This window comes from Mustela erminea, chromosome 1 (genome assembly GCF_009829155.1).
Source record: "Mustela erminea isolate mMusErm1 chromosome 1, mMusErm1.Pri, whole genome shotgun sequence".
Classification (NCBI taxonomy): Eukaryota; Metazoa; Chordata; class Mammalia; order Carnivora; family Mustelidae; genus Mustela; species Mustela erminea.
The window spans coordinates 19,022,996-19,037,321 of NC_045614.1; the positions used below are offsets into that span (position 1 = coordinate 19,022,996).

Genomic DNA, 14,326 nt, shown 5'->3' on the forward strand with positions numbered 1-14,326 from the left:
GGACGAGCCTTTAGTGTCTGAAACACACACAGGCCCCTGTCAGGAAGCTTGATAAGGCTGGACCTGGGAACAGTGTGCTTGGGACTCAGGTAGAAATCAATGCTGATGGGGCAAAGCAGTTATAGAAACTCTCCTGGTTCAGCTAAAACAGTACCTGACCCATCCAAGGAGAAAATTCTGTAGTCAGTGAGGACAGACTCAATGGCTGAACAACCCAGAGCCTTGGCCTTGACTCAACCCCCAAACTGTTGCCACCAGCTGGGTAAGTTGAGACTAGAAGGGCAGACAGAGCAGGCTAGGAGACAAGGCCAGGCTGTCTGAATGGCCCCTGGGGAGCCATACCACAAACATCCCCTTGCCTGGCCTAGAAACCTGCTGGCTGCAGTGTTCCCCACACAGGCACCTTCTGTCCTTTTGCACAGGGCCTGCCTGGATAACAAACCAGTGTAGCCCAAAGGGGAGGTGTGTCACCTGTGAGTGGCTCTGCCCCTGTCCTCAGGGGCTGCTTCTCACACTTCTAGAGGCCAGCACCTCCAGAGGAGCGTGGGAGCTGCTCTTCCCACTCACATCGACGACCCGTCTCAGGCCACCAGGACCCCCTTTGGCAGCCCTATTCTTGGGACCACTCTTCCTAGATGCTCAAGCTGGCCTACCAGCAGCTACAAACACAAAAAAGACCATGAAGGGTAGGCCGGGAGACTGGAAGGTGGAAAGGTATAAAACGTGATAGATGGGAACAGTGGAGGTACAACTTGAAGAATAACAAATCACAGTGCATCGCGCCATGAGAACACCCTTCCCGCCCACCCATACCACCCCGCATCCTCCAGTCTCTGAAAGGAGAATGGTGGCTCAGAGCCCTGGAGAGGCACCTGGAGTCCTTGGGTTGTAGAATCCATGGGCATTGCACACTGTGCCACTGGCCACGCAGACAACTGGGCTCAGTTTCCCCAAACATAACTTTACGAAGGAATCAGGGTGCTGAGTATGGCAGCAATGGCTGGAGATGTATTACAGGGGACAGGTTCACATGGAGGATCCGCTGAGCCCGCTGCCGCACCTCATCATCCGAAGACCGCCTGTCCACCTTGATGGCCCGGAATTTCAGCAGCTTTGCTGTTCCAGGCCCTAGCCATGCCTTAGGGGATCGTGGCCCAAGTCGTGTTCTTTTCCGGGGAGGAAGATCCTTTGACTCCTCAGCCCTTTTCCTCTTCTGCCCCACGGTCTCTGGGCGGCTTTTTGGGCCCCTCCTTGCAGTCCTGGCCTGAACAGACCCTTTTGGCCTGCCCCTGCTCCTGGGCTGGGTCCGAGCCACCTTGGCCTTGGCCTGTACCACCTTGGTCTTGGCCCGCACTGCTTTGGCCTTGGCCCGCACTGCTTTGGCCTTGGCCCGCACCGCCTTGGCCTTAGCCCTCACTGCCTTGGCTTTGGCCTTGATCTGTGCTGCCTTGGCCTTGGCCCTGATCCGTGCTGCCTTGGCCCTGGCCCTGATCTGTGCTGCCTTGGCTTTTGCCCGAGCCTTGGCAGCTTTGGCCTGTGTTCGAGCCACCTTGGCCTGGGCAGCTTTGGCTGGTGTTCGAGCTGACTTGGCCTGGGATGTTTTTGTGCCCAGGGCAGAGCCACCTTTCATTCGTAGGCCACTGAGGGACCCGGTGGCCTTGTAGGTCTTGTTCCGGGGTATAGTGCCTTGTTGGGGTCTGGCCCTGGGGCCTCTGTGAGTCAGATTCTTAGGGCCCTTGCCTGTGGCTTTTCTGGGAGCTTTGGGCCGACAGTTACCCTGCCTCTTCCCTGGACCTCTGCGCAGCTTCAGGGGAGAGTCAGCAAGTGAGAGCTGCAGTGACTGTGCCTTGTGCTTGGCACCCAGGCAGGGCATGGGAGCCTTTAGTGGAACCAGGGCCTCAAGGACAACAGAGAGCCGCATAGCAGGGTAGACACCTGGATAGAGGTGGGTGGGGAAGCCCACTGCTGCACCCCGGGCACGGCTGGCACTTGACTGCTTTAGGGAGCTCAGCAGCAGGTTGGTGGTAGCATGCTTGGAAAGGGCTGGTGTGGATGCTTTGGCCAGCCTTCCAGATAGTGGCATAGGGAGCAGCGTGGCCCGGCCTGCAGGCAGCCGCATAGCAGTTCGGGGAGCACTGGCTGGAGGTGATGTGGCAGCGGGGGTGGGGGCACGGGCTTGCAGCTTCGTCTGGCTTGGGGGGTTGGCTGTACATGAACTATAGCCATAGACATCACCGCTGCGAAGGATGGTGGGTTGGAAGCCATCATCCCGCAGGCCCTGCAGGAAGGCTACAAGCTGGGCCTCTGTGGCACTGAGATCCTGGCTCATGGGGTTAAAGACAAGCAGCGCCTCCTCCAGGGCCTTCTTCCCTGCCGTGGAGATCCGCGACCAGGAGTGCACAGCTTTCTCCTCCACATGCTGCACCACGCTCATGGCATTAGGCACTGCAGATCGGCCTGGGTATCCACAAACCAGCGATCGGCACCTCCAAGACAAGAGGAAAAGAATCAATAAGAACGGCACCGAGGGGCACCTGGCTGGCTCAGCTGGTGGAGCATGCTTCTCTTGATCTTGGGGTCGTGAATTCAAGACCCATGTTGAGTGCAGAGATTACTTACAAAAAATGGTAATACTTCGGATATATTGCATTAAAGAAAAGATATCATTACACAAAAACAAAAACAAAAAACAAAAACAAAAACCCAGCACTGAGATAAGGAGTGAGGCAGGTAGATAAGTCCATCAGCGCTTCTCCATCAGGCATTCTCCATGATAACAACTATCCATACAAAGGGCCTGGCCAGAGTGAGCCACTGCTTGGGGCAAAACCCTGGTCTCCTGAACTCCTGGCAGAGTGAGGACTGGGTCAGCAGGGGGTACCCACATGGGTCAGAGGCAGTTCCTTCAAGATAAATGTCCAGAAGCTCATGAGAGCCATCCAAACTGCTGTTGGGTCCCTGGGAAGATTTGGGCTTGGTTGGCCCATTTTAATTCAATTCTCCATTTTCTAAGGCCAGAAACCTGGGATTAGACTAAACCCTAGGAATGCAGGTATGTCTTCAAGGAGCCCTATACAGAAGGCAAGAAAGAGACCATCAAAGTTCTTGGGAGTACACACTGGCACCCAGCCCAGCTTGCCAGAGTCAGAGAAAGATTCCTAGGAGAGGCAACACCTTGATGGGACAAAACTGAGGAATGGAACTCCAGATGGAAATGGAGCAAAGAGGGGAAGAACTTGTGCAATGGCTTGGAAATGAGAAATAGTAAGGCACATTTAATGTGTGTGAGTGGAGTCCGTGGTCAGAGCTCTGAGGTCTAGATGGAAAAACAGTTAAAGGCAGGACAACATGAGCCTTGAAGTCATGACCATCCCTGTTACCCCAGCTGCTGTTGTTCAGGTGTTCGGGAGGGAGGGGTGAACCTCCGACTACCAGAAGTTTTGCTTTCAGAGTCTCCAGACAGGCTCAGAGGTCTGATCCTGGCACTGTAATTGTGGAGAATAACCCCAAAGCAAGAGTAAGACTCTCCTTCAACAGAAACTAAGAAGATACGCAGCAGGTATAAAACACACATGTCTGAGCCATCAACCAGCCAGCCTGGGGGCCAGGCAGCCAGACCAAGAGCCCAAGGTATGGCAGCCAAAGGCTCCAACAAGATGATTAATAAGGTGGACACTAGAAATTTGAGCTGTCCTAACTAGGGTCTGGAGGCTGCAGACCTCAGTACAGCCCAGATGGGAGTTGTCTGGGAATACCCAACTTGTCCCTGACTTTTTCTCTGAAGAAGCTGTGCGCTGTCAGTCAGGACTAATGTCTAATACCCAACCCAACACCGAGGGTTCCCAAAGGGAGCTCCCCAGCTGTACTGAAGCATTAAAAGATCAGCTGGGATCAGGCAGGTCCCTGGGGCCAGGAGGCGCGTCTGTGCAGCTTCTTCCTACCGCCCTAATGGAGCAGAGGAAGTTTTCAGAATCCCCTGGAGGAAGTGCCCTGGGGCTCTTTGTTTGGAAACATTCTCGGATCCTCAGGTGTCTCGGGCACTTCCTCTCTCCAGAGGCCATCTCCAAGCACAATTTTTGCACATGACTTTAGTTCTTTTATTATTTTTTTTCCAGGGGGTGTAGTTCCCAGGACTGTGAACTGTTGAATAGGGAGGAGCCTGTTTCCCCGCAGGCACAGATATTGGGGGTGAACTGGGGGCTCTTCCGCCCAGGTCGGTCTAGACTCTTGAAGGGTCTTCTGGGCCTTCCAAGAGGCTCCGGAAACAGGCTGCAGTCTGGCCCCTGATTTCCCTTCACACGTGCCCCAGGGGCCGACAGAGAAGTTGATGAAAGATCGGGGACGGGAGAGGCCTCATCCAAGGGGGACCGGGTTGGGGCAGATCAGTGCCATTGGCCTGGGAGTCTGTGTCCCTGGGGCCTGAGCCGCGGATAGGAGCAGGGATCTTGGAGGCAGCAAAACGCGAGGGGCGGGCGGGGCTCGCGGGGCGAGCCCGACCGGGTCGCGCAGCCCCAGGGTGGGGTCGCTGGGCAAGGGATAGGGAGGTGGGGGGAATCTTGGCCAGGCCGGTGGAGGGCGCGGGTCTCGAAAGAGCCGGCCGCCCGGCCCATCCGCCCCGTCGCCTCGCGGACGGCCCCTCCGCGGCGCGGCTAGGCCCGTGGCCCCAACCTACCGGCGCCGCCGCGGGGACCCAGGACGCGCCTCTGCGCCGCCTCCGCTGCTCCAACATGGCCGCCCGCTGCGCACCGGAAGTGCGCGGCACTTCCGCTTCCGGGACCTGGCCCGCCCCAGTGACCCTTGACCCCCCGAGACCCCGTTTCCCCCAAAGTCTAGGGACAGGGCAGGTGGGTACCAAGGAAGCCTTCCTGGAGGAGGTGGCAGCGGGAAAGTCTCTAAATCCATCCGGACCTGTGCAGAAGTCTGAGGAGCAGAGGTGTACTCAGACTTGTCCCAGACAGGGCTGCTAGCACTGGATTAGGGCCTGACACCCCCTTTGAGGGACCTGGTAGTGCATCAACATCTGGGAGGAATTCCCTGCAAGCTCCAAGCCCTCCTCCAGGCTCTGGTCCTCCCACAGCCACAGACAGGGCCTACCTCTGTCCCAAGTTCCTGACCAGAAGGAGAGAGAAATGCCCCTTGCTTGCCTGGGAGTGTTGCAGGGGTATCTCCTCAAGGGCAGCAGGCCCTCCACTCTTCCCAAGAATGAGGCTTGCATGTGCGATGAAAGGTTGATGTACACACACATGCTGCACACAATCCCAAAGCTGGGCATATCCAATCTGAGAGTCCTAGCATACCAGTGTACTTGCCTAGGAATACGTGCATGGGTGTGGTGGGAGAACCCTTGCCCAGCCTCAGCCCCTTCAATGGCAGGAAGTCCTGCCTCCAGTCTTAACTCTGTCCAGAATGCTTGTCCTTTTGCCTAGGAGACTGGGACCTCAGTCTTGCTACCTGTACCCTGGGGTCAGCAGAGGGCTGGTGGTTACAGGGCCCACTGCCCAAGCAGCATCAGATGTGAGAACACAGATCGAAATGAGCCCTTTAAGTCCAAGAGGTCAGACTCTGACCATAGGCCCCTCTTTGCACCTCCCACCCCCATCCAAGTCCAGGCTGGGAGCCAGCATGGAAACTCTGGTTTCAAGATGAGATAATGGGGACATATGCTTTTCAGTCAGAGCCTGAACTAGGAGGCAGAAATATTGCCACAACACTTGGATCCTGATATGTACAATGGTGCCATATTTGGTAGCTGAGGGGTAGGTGAAAGCCTGTGGATGGGTGGGTGGATGCTTCATTTAGGGAGTGGTTAATAGCTTTTCTCCCTCCCTGTATGACCTCATTATCCTCAGGCTTGTTCTACATTTCTGCTGATTTCAAAGAGTCTGGACACCCCTAAAGAGAAACACCCAAAACACCCTAGGCTTCATCTGGTAACTCTGAGATTCCCAGGACCTCAGCACTGATAGGAGGTCCTCAGTACCTTTGAGCATAGCCAAGGTGTCCAACAGTAAAATGCAAACTCCCTTCTTCCTTTGGGGTCCGTGCTTCTAACCCTTCATTCTTAGAAAGAAGGGAAATGTGGAGTCCCAAGGTTCAGGGTCTCCTGGAACAATCAGGAAGTCCCACCTTAGTATGCCCAGTCCTCAACTGTGGGTGAGTCCAGTATCTGACCCATCTACGGTTGAGAATTAGCTGCCACTCTCAGGACCAATATCACCTCATCTTCTGTGCCAGTTGTCTTCCACAGCTTCTCCAAAGCCAGCAGTGTTGACCTCCCATGTTTAGGGTGAGGCCAGGACTGTGTAAACAGAAGCCAGTCCCATGAAGAGTCAGAGCCAAGCTTCCAGGGATGGCATGGATTCAGGTGTGTCCTGGAAAGGGGAATCCCTCTCTGGTGATGTCCAGCCCGGAGTTCAGTACAACAATAGAGAACCAGGTAGGGCAGGCCCATCCCCAGGCTGTATTCCTTGCAGACATTAGAACTGGGGGGATAGTAGGGTTAGGGATCAGGGTCATGGGTACCTAGCATCCTGAGGGGGAAGATGAACCTTCTTTTGCCTCTTGGTGCTCAGTATGTTCCAGATGGAACTCTGGGGGCAAAGTGTGACTTCACCTGGATTTTGGTGGATGATGACCCTGTAGGCATAACGGATTTGAAAGGATGAAGTTGGCAGAGACAACAGGGTCATCCCAGGACCCAGCCCTTGCTCTCCATTTGGCACCTTTTGCAGCCCTGAGTGATGGACCTTAGAGCCATTTCCACCTGACCAGAGAGATCTAGTGGAAATCTAGTTGTGAGTGAGACCAGTGGGCCTGGGAGGGATCACCAGGAGGGAGTCTATGTGACAAGGAGAAAAACCAAGGCTGGATCTTGAGGAGCTACTTCCTGGGGAGAAGAGGAAGCAAGGCCTTCAAAAGACGCTAAGAAGGGCGCCTGGGTGGCTCAGTGGGTTAAGCCGCTGCCTTCGGCTCAGGTCATGATCTCAGGGTCGTGGGATCGAGTCCCGCATCGGGCTCTTTGCTCAGCAGGGAGCCTGCTTCCTCCTCTCTCTCTCTGCCTGCCTCTCTGCCTACTTGTGATCTCTCTCTGTCAAATAAATAAATAAAATCTTTAAAAAAAAAAAAAAGACGCTAAGAAGCAGGACGAATTTGAGCAGAGGTGCCAAGGTCACAAGAAATGACAGTTTGGGGGGATCAGTGGACATAGGGTAGCAGATATCAAGGAGACTGGAGGGGAGGAAAGGGAGATTGGAGGGACTGAGCATACTGGGAGTATCTCAAGGTAGGAAGATTTTAAGTGCTTAATTGGTGGAGAGGAGAAAAGGTCTAGAAAGGGAAGAGTGGGAAATGTAAGGGGTTTTGCAGAGCAGTGTGAACACCCTGTAGAGGAAGGTACTGGTGCCCTAAGTGAAGAGGAAGTTGGGAGCAGAGTCCACGTGTCCATCTGTCTGTTTACTGATTTGCCTGTGACTATGGGTCAATGCACCCTGCTCTGACCATGGATGGAAGCCTTCTACCTAGATTCTGTAACTGGCCTTGGTACGACCATTTCCATGGAGGCCTTCCAACTCCCAATTGCCAGCCTGTAAAAGGGGCTGGATACCCTCTCTGGTCATGAAAAGGCTCTGCCCACACTCAGGGTTGGCTTCAGAAGTTAGGCTAACCAAGGAGTTAATGCCCCCAAGCAGCTCTCAACCCATGACTGATGGAGATTTGAGAATGAATTCCTCAAGCAACCTTTGCTCTGGGAAGCAACCAAGAATGATTTGGTCCCAGTTGCCCACAGTGGTAACTTGCTTGATGACACAGCCTTTATTGGCTGCTTTCTCTTTTTGCCACTCCTCCTCTGGTGCGTCCTGGCCTCACTTTCCACATTAACTATAGGTACTGGTATCTTCGTTTCCAGATGTGCTTCTGGGGAAAGTGAGACACACACCGTCCATGAAAGAGGAACAAGATAGTAGCAAGCACAGACAACCACAAGGAATTCTCCTAGGTGACCGCCAACCTGCACAAACGTTCTGGCAGCTCACAGACTTAACTGATACTCTGAACATCCCGAAGACAGGCTGGGCCAGGGCCAGGGTCTGAAATAGATAGGCTCCTGTCACACCAGTTTGCTCTCACCTGATCCCAGAGTTGGCCACAGGCAGGCCCAGGACCCTGGACATGAATAGTCACAAAATGTCTTGGGTTCTTAGTAGCCCAGGCCTCAGGCCCTACAGAGTGATCTGCATGGGAGGTCCCCTGGCCTCTGACTCTTGAAGCTCATCCCTTGCTCGGAGCTATCCTCCCAGCAAGAACTTCTCCCACACAGACCTGTGAGAGGGACTGTCAGGCACTGAGGCCGGCACTGCCTGCTCCTCCATCCCCTGCTAGCCTCCATGTCCACCGTAAGACCTCTTCCTTGTCTTGTTATGTGCCTGGGGAGGCGCGACCCAGCCACCGCCCCTAACAGACGCCCGGGCCACGCCCCAAGTGGCCTCCAGGGGGCGCCGCCGCGAAGCCTGTCTTAGAGCTCGTACGAGCTCAGTGCGGGTGGGCGGGCGCCGGCCCCTCAAGCCTGCTGGTTCTGCTGGCCCGCCCCCCGCCCCCCCACCCCGCGGGTGCTCCCAGGCTGGGTCCCGCTCAGAGCGGTCCCCCCCCATACACGTGTTGTGCTGCTCAGTGCTGCCTCAGTTCTCCCCCAGCCCGAGGTCGGACTCTAAATCCTGGGCAGGCCCAGCGTCCACATGTCCATCTGTCTGTTTACCGATTTGCCTGTGACTATGGGTCGACGCGCCCTGCTCTGGCCACGGCAGGTGCAGGGTTAAGGAGGGGGGGAGGGGGGAGATTTTCCCGAGTCGGGAGGGGGGACGAGGGGCGGACCCGGTCCAGCCCCGCCCCTCGCCGAGCCGAGCCGGAGCCCCGCCGGAGCCCCGCCGGAGCCCCGCCGGAGCCCCGCCGGAGCCTGGCCTCAGCCCCAGCCAGAGCCCGCACGGAGCCGGAACGGCGGACCCCGCGTCCCGGCGGCGCCGGAGCCCCGGCCGGTGAGTCCCGCAGGAGCCGCGCTCAGGGGAAGTTTGGGGCGCGGGGCGCAGAGCCCCAAGCGCGCTCGCCGGGACCCGCCCCCCCGCCTCCCGCGAGCTGGAAGTTTGGGGCCAGGAGGCCATCACGCCGAGGGTCCCAGAAGCTTGGCCCCCGCGGGAAAGGAGAAGATGAGGAACTTGGGGATCTGCTGTGAGGGGGTTCGAAAGTCCAGCTGCTCATTCCTACTGGAAACGCCCTGGACTATGGGAGTCTGGAGTCCTAATGGTCATGGGATCCCAAAATCATCCCCCTCCCTACTTCTGGACACCAAGGAGACGGGCCTCTGGGAACCTGGCATGGGCCGAACCTCTAAGAGTAGACCTGAAGGGAATGTGGGACCCTGGCGTCCAGCTTCTCCCCTCCCAAATGCCCTGATCTTGGCCTTTTGCTGGTGGGAATGGATGATCTCTATGGAACGGCCCCCAAAAGGGTTGTAAGTATACCCTGGAGTCTGATCCCTGGCTGTCCAGGGCGCACTGGAAGGCAGAAAGGGGAGGGTACAGTAAGACTCTATTCGTGCAGAACACCAGCATGAGGATTGTCAAAAGGAAGGAAGTCAACTGACTTGCCACCTTGACCTAGATCTGAAGGGGGAGGGAATGTTGGGTGTTCTTAGTTGAGGGCAGGGGGTGAGGGGAGAATCCCTCATGCCCCACAGGAAGGGGAGAAGTTCCCTGAGTATTTGGGAATCTGCTCTCTTTCCCACCCAGGAGGGCTCTGAGCTACAGTGGTGCGCTAGCCAGCAAGGGTAGGTCAGGGGTAGGTCCTCCCTGTGCCTTTCCCACCAGTGATTTTGGGCCAGCCCTTCCCTCAGCTACAGACTGCTCAACTGTGTACTGAGGGGCTACTCAGTGGCCCTGACCCTTTGTTTTCCCTCTCTCCTCCAGGTGAAGGCAAGGTCCCTGAACTGGTCAGACACTGCTTGTGGGCCTGATAGAGTCAAGAGGAGGCCCCATCATGCCCCTCAGTGAGGCCTGCAACCTGAGCAGATAGTATGGCCTGCCACTGGAGGTGAACACCATGGCTACAGGCAGTGGCCGGGCCTTTGCTTGGCAGGTGTTCCCACCCATGCCTACCTGCCGGGTGTATGGCACAGTGGCATACCAGGATGGGCATCTGCTAGTGTTGGGGGGCTGTGGCCGGGCCGGACTGCCCCTGGACACTGCTGAGACCCTGGACATGGCCTCACATACATGGCTTGCACTGGCCCCCCTGCCCACTGCCCGGGCTGGTGCAGCTGCTGTGGTGCTGGGCAAGCAGGTGCTAGTGGTGGGCGGTGTGGATGAGGGCCAGAGTCCTGTAGCTGCCGTGGAGGCTTTCCTGGCTGACGAGGGCCGCTGGGAGCGTCGGGCCACCCTCCCTCAGGCAGCCATGGGGGTTGCAACTGTGGAGAGAGGTGAGTGGCCTTAAGGGAGTCCTTCAGGCATCCCCACACCCTCTGTTCCTTTCTGACTTGGTCCCTTACCCTCAGAGATTGGACAAGAGCTGTATATTTTGCCTGAGTGCCCTGGACACAGCTTTGACTCTTGTAAAGACCGCTCCTACCTAGGTCTGAGTTGAGCTAGCAGCGGCCTTAACTGCCCTTTCCCACTGTGAAGTGGGAGGCAGAGCCCAGGCTGGCCCCCAGCATGCTGGGAGGCCCTAACCACCTCCCTGCCCATTCCTCTTTTCTAAGAGACAAGGAGGGGTAGCCCAATGACTCTCAGGGTTATAAATAGTCTAGGGGAGGGGGAGGGGAGCAGGGCTTTGGCTCAGAGCCCAGTAAGTGCTTAGATTCCCTCCCCCCTCTTCCTCCCATATACACATTTACCAGGGAGCCTGAGATGGGAAGACCAAGCTGGTCTGGGGATAGTTGCCATGGAAGCCCTCAGCTGACTGACCCATCTCCCCAAGGCCTTCAGACATACCCCCATCTGACCCGGAGGGTGTAACAGGACCAGAATCTCCTCCAGTGAAAGGATGAGATACAGAGGTGCTGGCAGGGCTTCTGGGCAGAAGGCTTGCAGCCAGCACCCCTACCGACAGGCCTAAGCCCCTCTCCTATCCCCCAACTGATCCCCAGAGATCCCTCCCCAGGTTGAGTTCTAAGCTTAATAGATCCCCATATGCCCCTCCCTGGCTTAAGCCATCCTCCAGCCTTCTTCCCCTAGAGGAGCCCCCACCTTGTGGCCTCCAGGTCTGACCACCAGTCCTGCTTGGATGCCAGACTTGGTTGCCATAGCATCTCCAGGGAGACAGAGATGAATTATAATTAGATCATCTGCCTCCTGCTCTTCACTTGGAGGGGCCCTGGCCAGAGCAGGAATCCTAGCTCTCCTAGCCCCCACTCTAGGAAGGAAGGAGGGTTTCTCTGCTGTTTGGGAGGGGTACTACAAACATGTGGGTCCCCAGCCACGCCCAGGCCTGACCAGGGCAGCCATCAGGGTAGGGTACCCTGGCCAGGCTGAGGTGCACTCTGAATTGCTCTTTTCTATGCAGATGGTATGGTGTATGCTCTGGGGGGAATGGGCCCAGACACGGCTCCCCAGGCCCAAGTTCGGGTATATGAGCCCCGGCGGGACTGCTGGCTTTCGCTCCCCTCCATGCCCACACCCTGCTACGGGGCTTCTACCTTCCTGCACGGGAACAAGATCTATGTCCTGGGTAAGGGCCTGGGGGATATGGGAAAGGGTCTCAATGTGCCAAAACACCTATCCCCATAGGTTGGCTGGGATCAGGTTTAGCCTGAGATGGCAGGACAAGAGAAGCTTTGAGTGAGCCAGGCTTGCTTGGAGGTGCTGACCTTTGGTGGCCCTCCTGGGCTGGAAAACCATACCCCTGGTGCCCGAGGATCTGCAGGGTAGGGGATCCATGCTCTGGGGTGCACACAACTCGGTATGGGGGGCTAGGGTGGGCAGTGGTGAAGGCTTAGCAACCTGGTGGAGGAGGAGCCTGCTGGGCCTCCAGACTCTTTCCCAGGTGCCCCAATTCCATTGGCAGGGGGTCGCCAGGGAAAGCTCCCAGTGACTGCTTTTGAGGCCTTTGATCTGGAGGCCTGTACCTGGACTCGGCACCCAAGCCTGCCCAGCCGCCGGGCCTTTGCTGGTTGTGCCATGGCAGAAGGCAACGTCTTCAGCCTGGGTGGCCTGCAGCAACCCGGGCCCCACAATTTCTACTCCCGCCCACACTTTGTCAACACTGTGGAGATGTTCGACCTGGAACATGGTGAGCAGTGGCTAGCCTGGGTTGTCCCCCCACTTTCCATCGGATGGAGGGGCACAGTGTATGTCGTGGGGGCTGGATCTGACTTCCCCTTTCTTGCAGGGTCCTGGACCAAGCTGCCCCGCAGCCTGCGTATGAGGGATAAGAGGGCCGACTTTGTGGTTGGCTCCCTTGGGGGCCACATCATGGCCATTGGGGGCCTTGGTGAGTAACTGTGGGGCTAGGGAAAGGAGGTGAACCCAAGACAGGAAGGAAGAGCCCCAAGCATGAGCACTACCTCCTGCCCTTCCGCTGGCACTCCAGGGATGAGGGATTTGTGACCTTCCCTTTCCCAATCTGTGAAGCAGCCAGGGTATAGTCTGCTTAGCCTAACTCTTGGGGTGCCCCTCAGCACCTGATTGATGGCTCTGCACCAGTAGGGGCATAGGAGACAGAAACAGGACAAGTGACCACTAAATGAATGGACAAATAGAAATCTAAAGAAATGAACAAATGATGAATGGGAGCAGTGGGGGCAAGGCACTGGTAGCTCATCCTGGGGTGATGCCTGCTGGGCCATCTGTGGGCTCTGCAAGCAAAAGAGTCAAGGCCCTTGCAGCCGGGGCCCTTTACAACTTCTTTCTCCTTCCTGCAGGCAACCAGCCATGCCCTCTGGGCTCTGTGGAGGGCTTCAGCCTAGCACGGCGGCGCTGGGAGGCCCTGCCGGCCATGCCCACAGCCCGCTGCTCCTGTTCTAGTCTGCAGGCTGGGCCCCGGCTGTTTGTCATTGGGGGTGTGGCCCAAGGTCCCAGCCAAGCTGTGGAGGCGCTGTGTCTGCGTGATGGGGTCTGAATGCCTGACGGGGATGTGGCAGCTGGAGCAGCGCAGTGCCCCCTGGCACAGGTCCGTGGCTCCTTTTGCTGCTGAAGAAGCTCATTGTGGCTCTGTGGGATGCGGGAGGCCCAAGGTCAGGTACAAAGGGTGAGGGCACTTTGTCTTTAGTGCAGGACACATATGCTTATACCCACCTTTATCCCCATTCATTCATGGACCATGCCTAGCTCCACACTTGCTCTGGAACTACTGGGCCCTCTGTCCAACTGGGAAGTGGGAGGATGGAAGAGCTGGCCTCAGGCCCCACAGGATTAGTGCCTACCTGGAGTTGACCAATCTCACCCCAGTGGCTGTTCCTGAAAAATCCTAGCTGTCAGCCTACCTTGAGGGCCTCTGTGGCCCCAGGAGAGTTCAGGGAGGTCAGAGGACACAGAGGGTGTGGAGGAGTAGATGTAGGAACCTCCAGAGGACCAGAGGAATAGTGGCTTTGGGCCCTTTACACTGTTGACTGTGTGACCTTGAGCAAGTCATTTCACCTCTCTGTGCCTCAGCATCCTCATCTGTAAATGGGGATCTCTGAAACCTTCCTGCCCTACCTACCTCACAGGGCTGTTGTGAGGACCCAGGAAGTTCAGATGTGAAAGTAAAAGTGCTGCTAAAATCTGGTGTATGGCCCTCGGTGTGGACTCCTGTGTTGCCCCTGCAACCCCTTGCCCTCCTTCAGGGGCCTTGATTCTCCCAGGGAAGAGGGTTCAGAGTAGCCTTTTGGATCTGGCTTCTGCTCCCCAAAGTGTTCTGGTGTCTTAGCCCCACCTAAGCCTTAGTTTCCTTTTTGGTGACGTAGGATGACTGCTGCCCCCACTGTTCTGGGTGTTAGAGGGCACTCACGGGATGGCCAGAGAAGAGCTCAGAAAACTACAGCAAAGTACCCCAGGGTTGGGATGACCTCCAGGTTCACGGCACACAGGATTTCCTCAAAGTCTCTTCTCACCTCCGTAGGGAGGGGGTGTTCCAGTGGGGGCTGTGGCCAGGGCAGGCTCCTCCTGCCCCAGCTTAGGCAGAACTATGTGGCTTCCCACCAGACCCCTAGAGGCATGGTAGCCTCCCAGAGAAATCAGAGCTGCCAGCATGTGCCTCCTCCTCCAGTCTTTGCTGCTCGCTAGAAGGGCCCACTGACTGCTTTCCCTACAGCTGCATGAGTACAAGGGGCGCACAGCTGGGTTTACTGGAAGAATGGATTTGG

At 56.8% G+C, this 14,326-nt stretch overlaps 2 protein-coding genes across 2 annotated transcripts; one reads left to right on the forward strand and one right to left on the reverse strand.

The window, feature by feature from the left end:
- Positions 1-700: 700 nt before the first annotated feature.
- Positions 701-4,779, reverse strand: CCDC71 (coiled-coil domain containing 71). Its single transcript, XM_032319411.1, has 2 exons — positions 4,673-4,779; positions 701-2,486 (listed from the first exon to the last, which is right to left on the reverse strand). Exon 2 carries the CDS (start codon positions 2,432-2,434, stop codon positions 974-976), a length of 1,461 nt encoding a protein of 486 aa, XP_032175302.1. The 5' UTR covers positions 2,435-2,486; positions 4,673-4,779; the 3' UTR covers positions 701-973.
- A 3,754-nt stretch (positions 4,780-8,533) lies between these two features.
- KLHDC8B (kelch domain containing 8B) lies at positions 8,534-13,749 on the forward strand. The gene is made up of 6 exons (XM_032319575.1): positions 8,534-9,029; positions 9,957-10,465; positions 11,548-11,712; positions 12,049-12,273; positions 12,373-12,474; positions 12,905-13,749. Exons 2-6 carry the CDS (start codon positions 10,090-10,092, stop codon positions 13,099-13,101), a joined length of 1,065 nt encoding a protein of 354 aa, XP_032175466.1. The 5' UTR covers positions 8,534-9,029; positions 9,957-10,089; the 3' UTR covers positions 13,102-13,749.
- The last annotated feature ends 577 nt before the right edge of the window (positions 13,750-14,326 follow it).

Coding starts and splice junctions, on each gene's coding strand:
- CCDC71 (XM_032319411.1), bottom strand. CDS start 2,434: ATGAGCGTGGTGCAGCATGTGGAGGAGAAAGCTGTGCACTCCTGGTCG.
- KLHDC8B (XM_032319575.1), top strand. CDS start 10,090: ATGGCTACAGGCAGTGGCCGGGCCTTTGCTTGGCAGGTGTTCCCACCC. Junction 11,713..12,048: donor GAACAAGATCTATGTCCTGG/GTAAGGGCCTGG, acceptor TTCCATTGGCAG/GGGGTCGCCAGGGAAAGCTC. Junction 12,475..12,904: donor CATGGCCATTGGGGGCCTTG/GTGAGTAACTGT, acceptor TCCTTCCTGCAG/GCAACCAGCCATGCCCTCTG.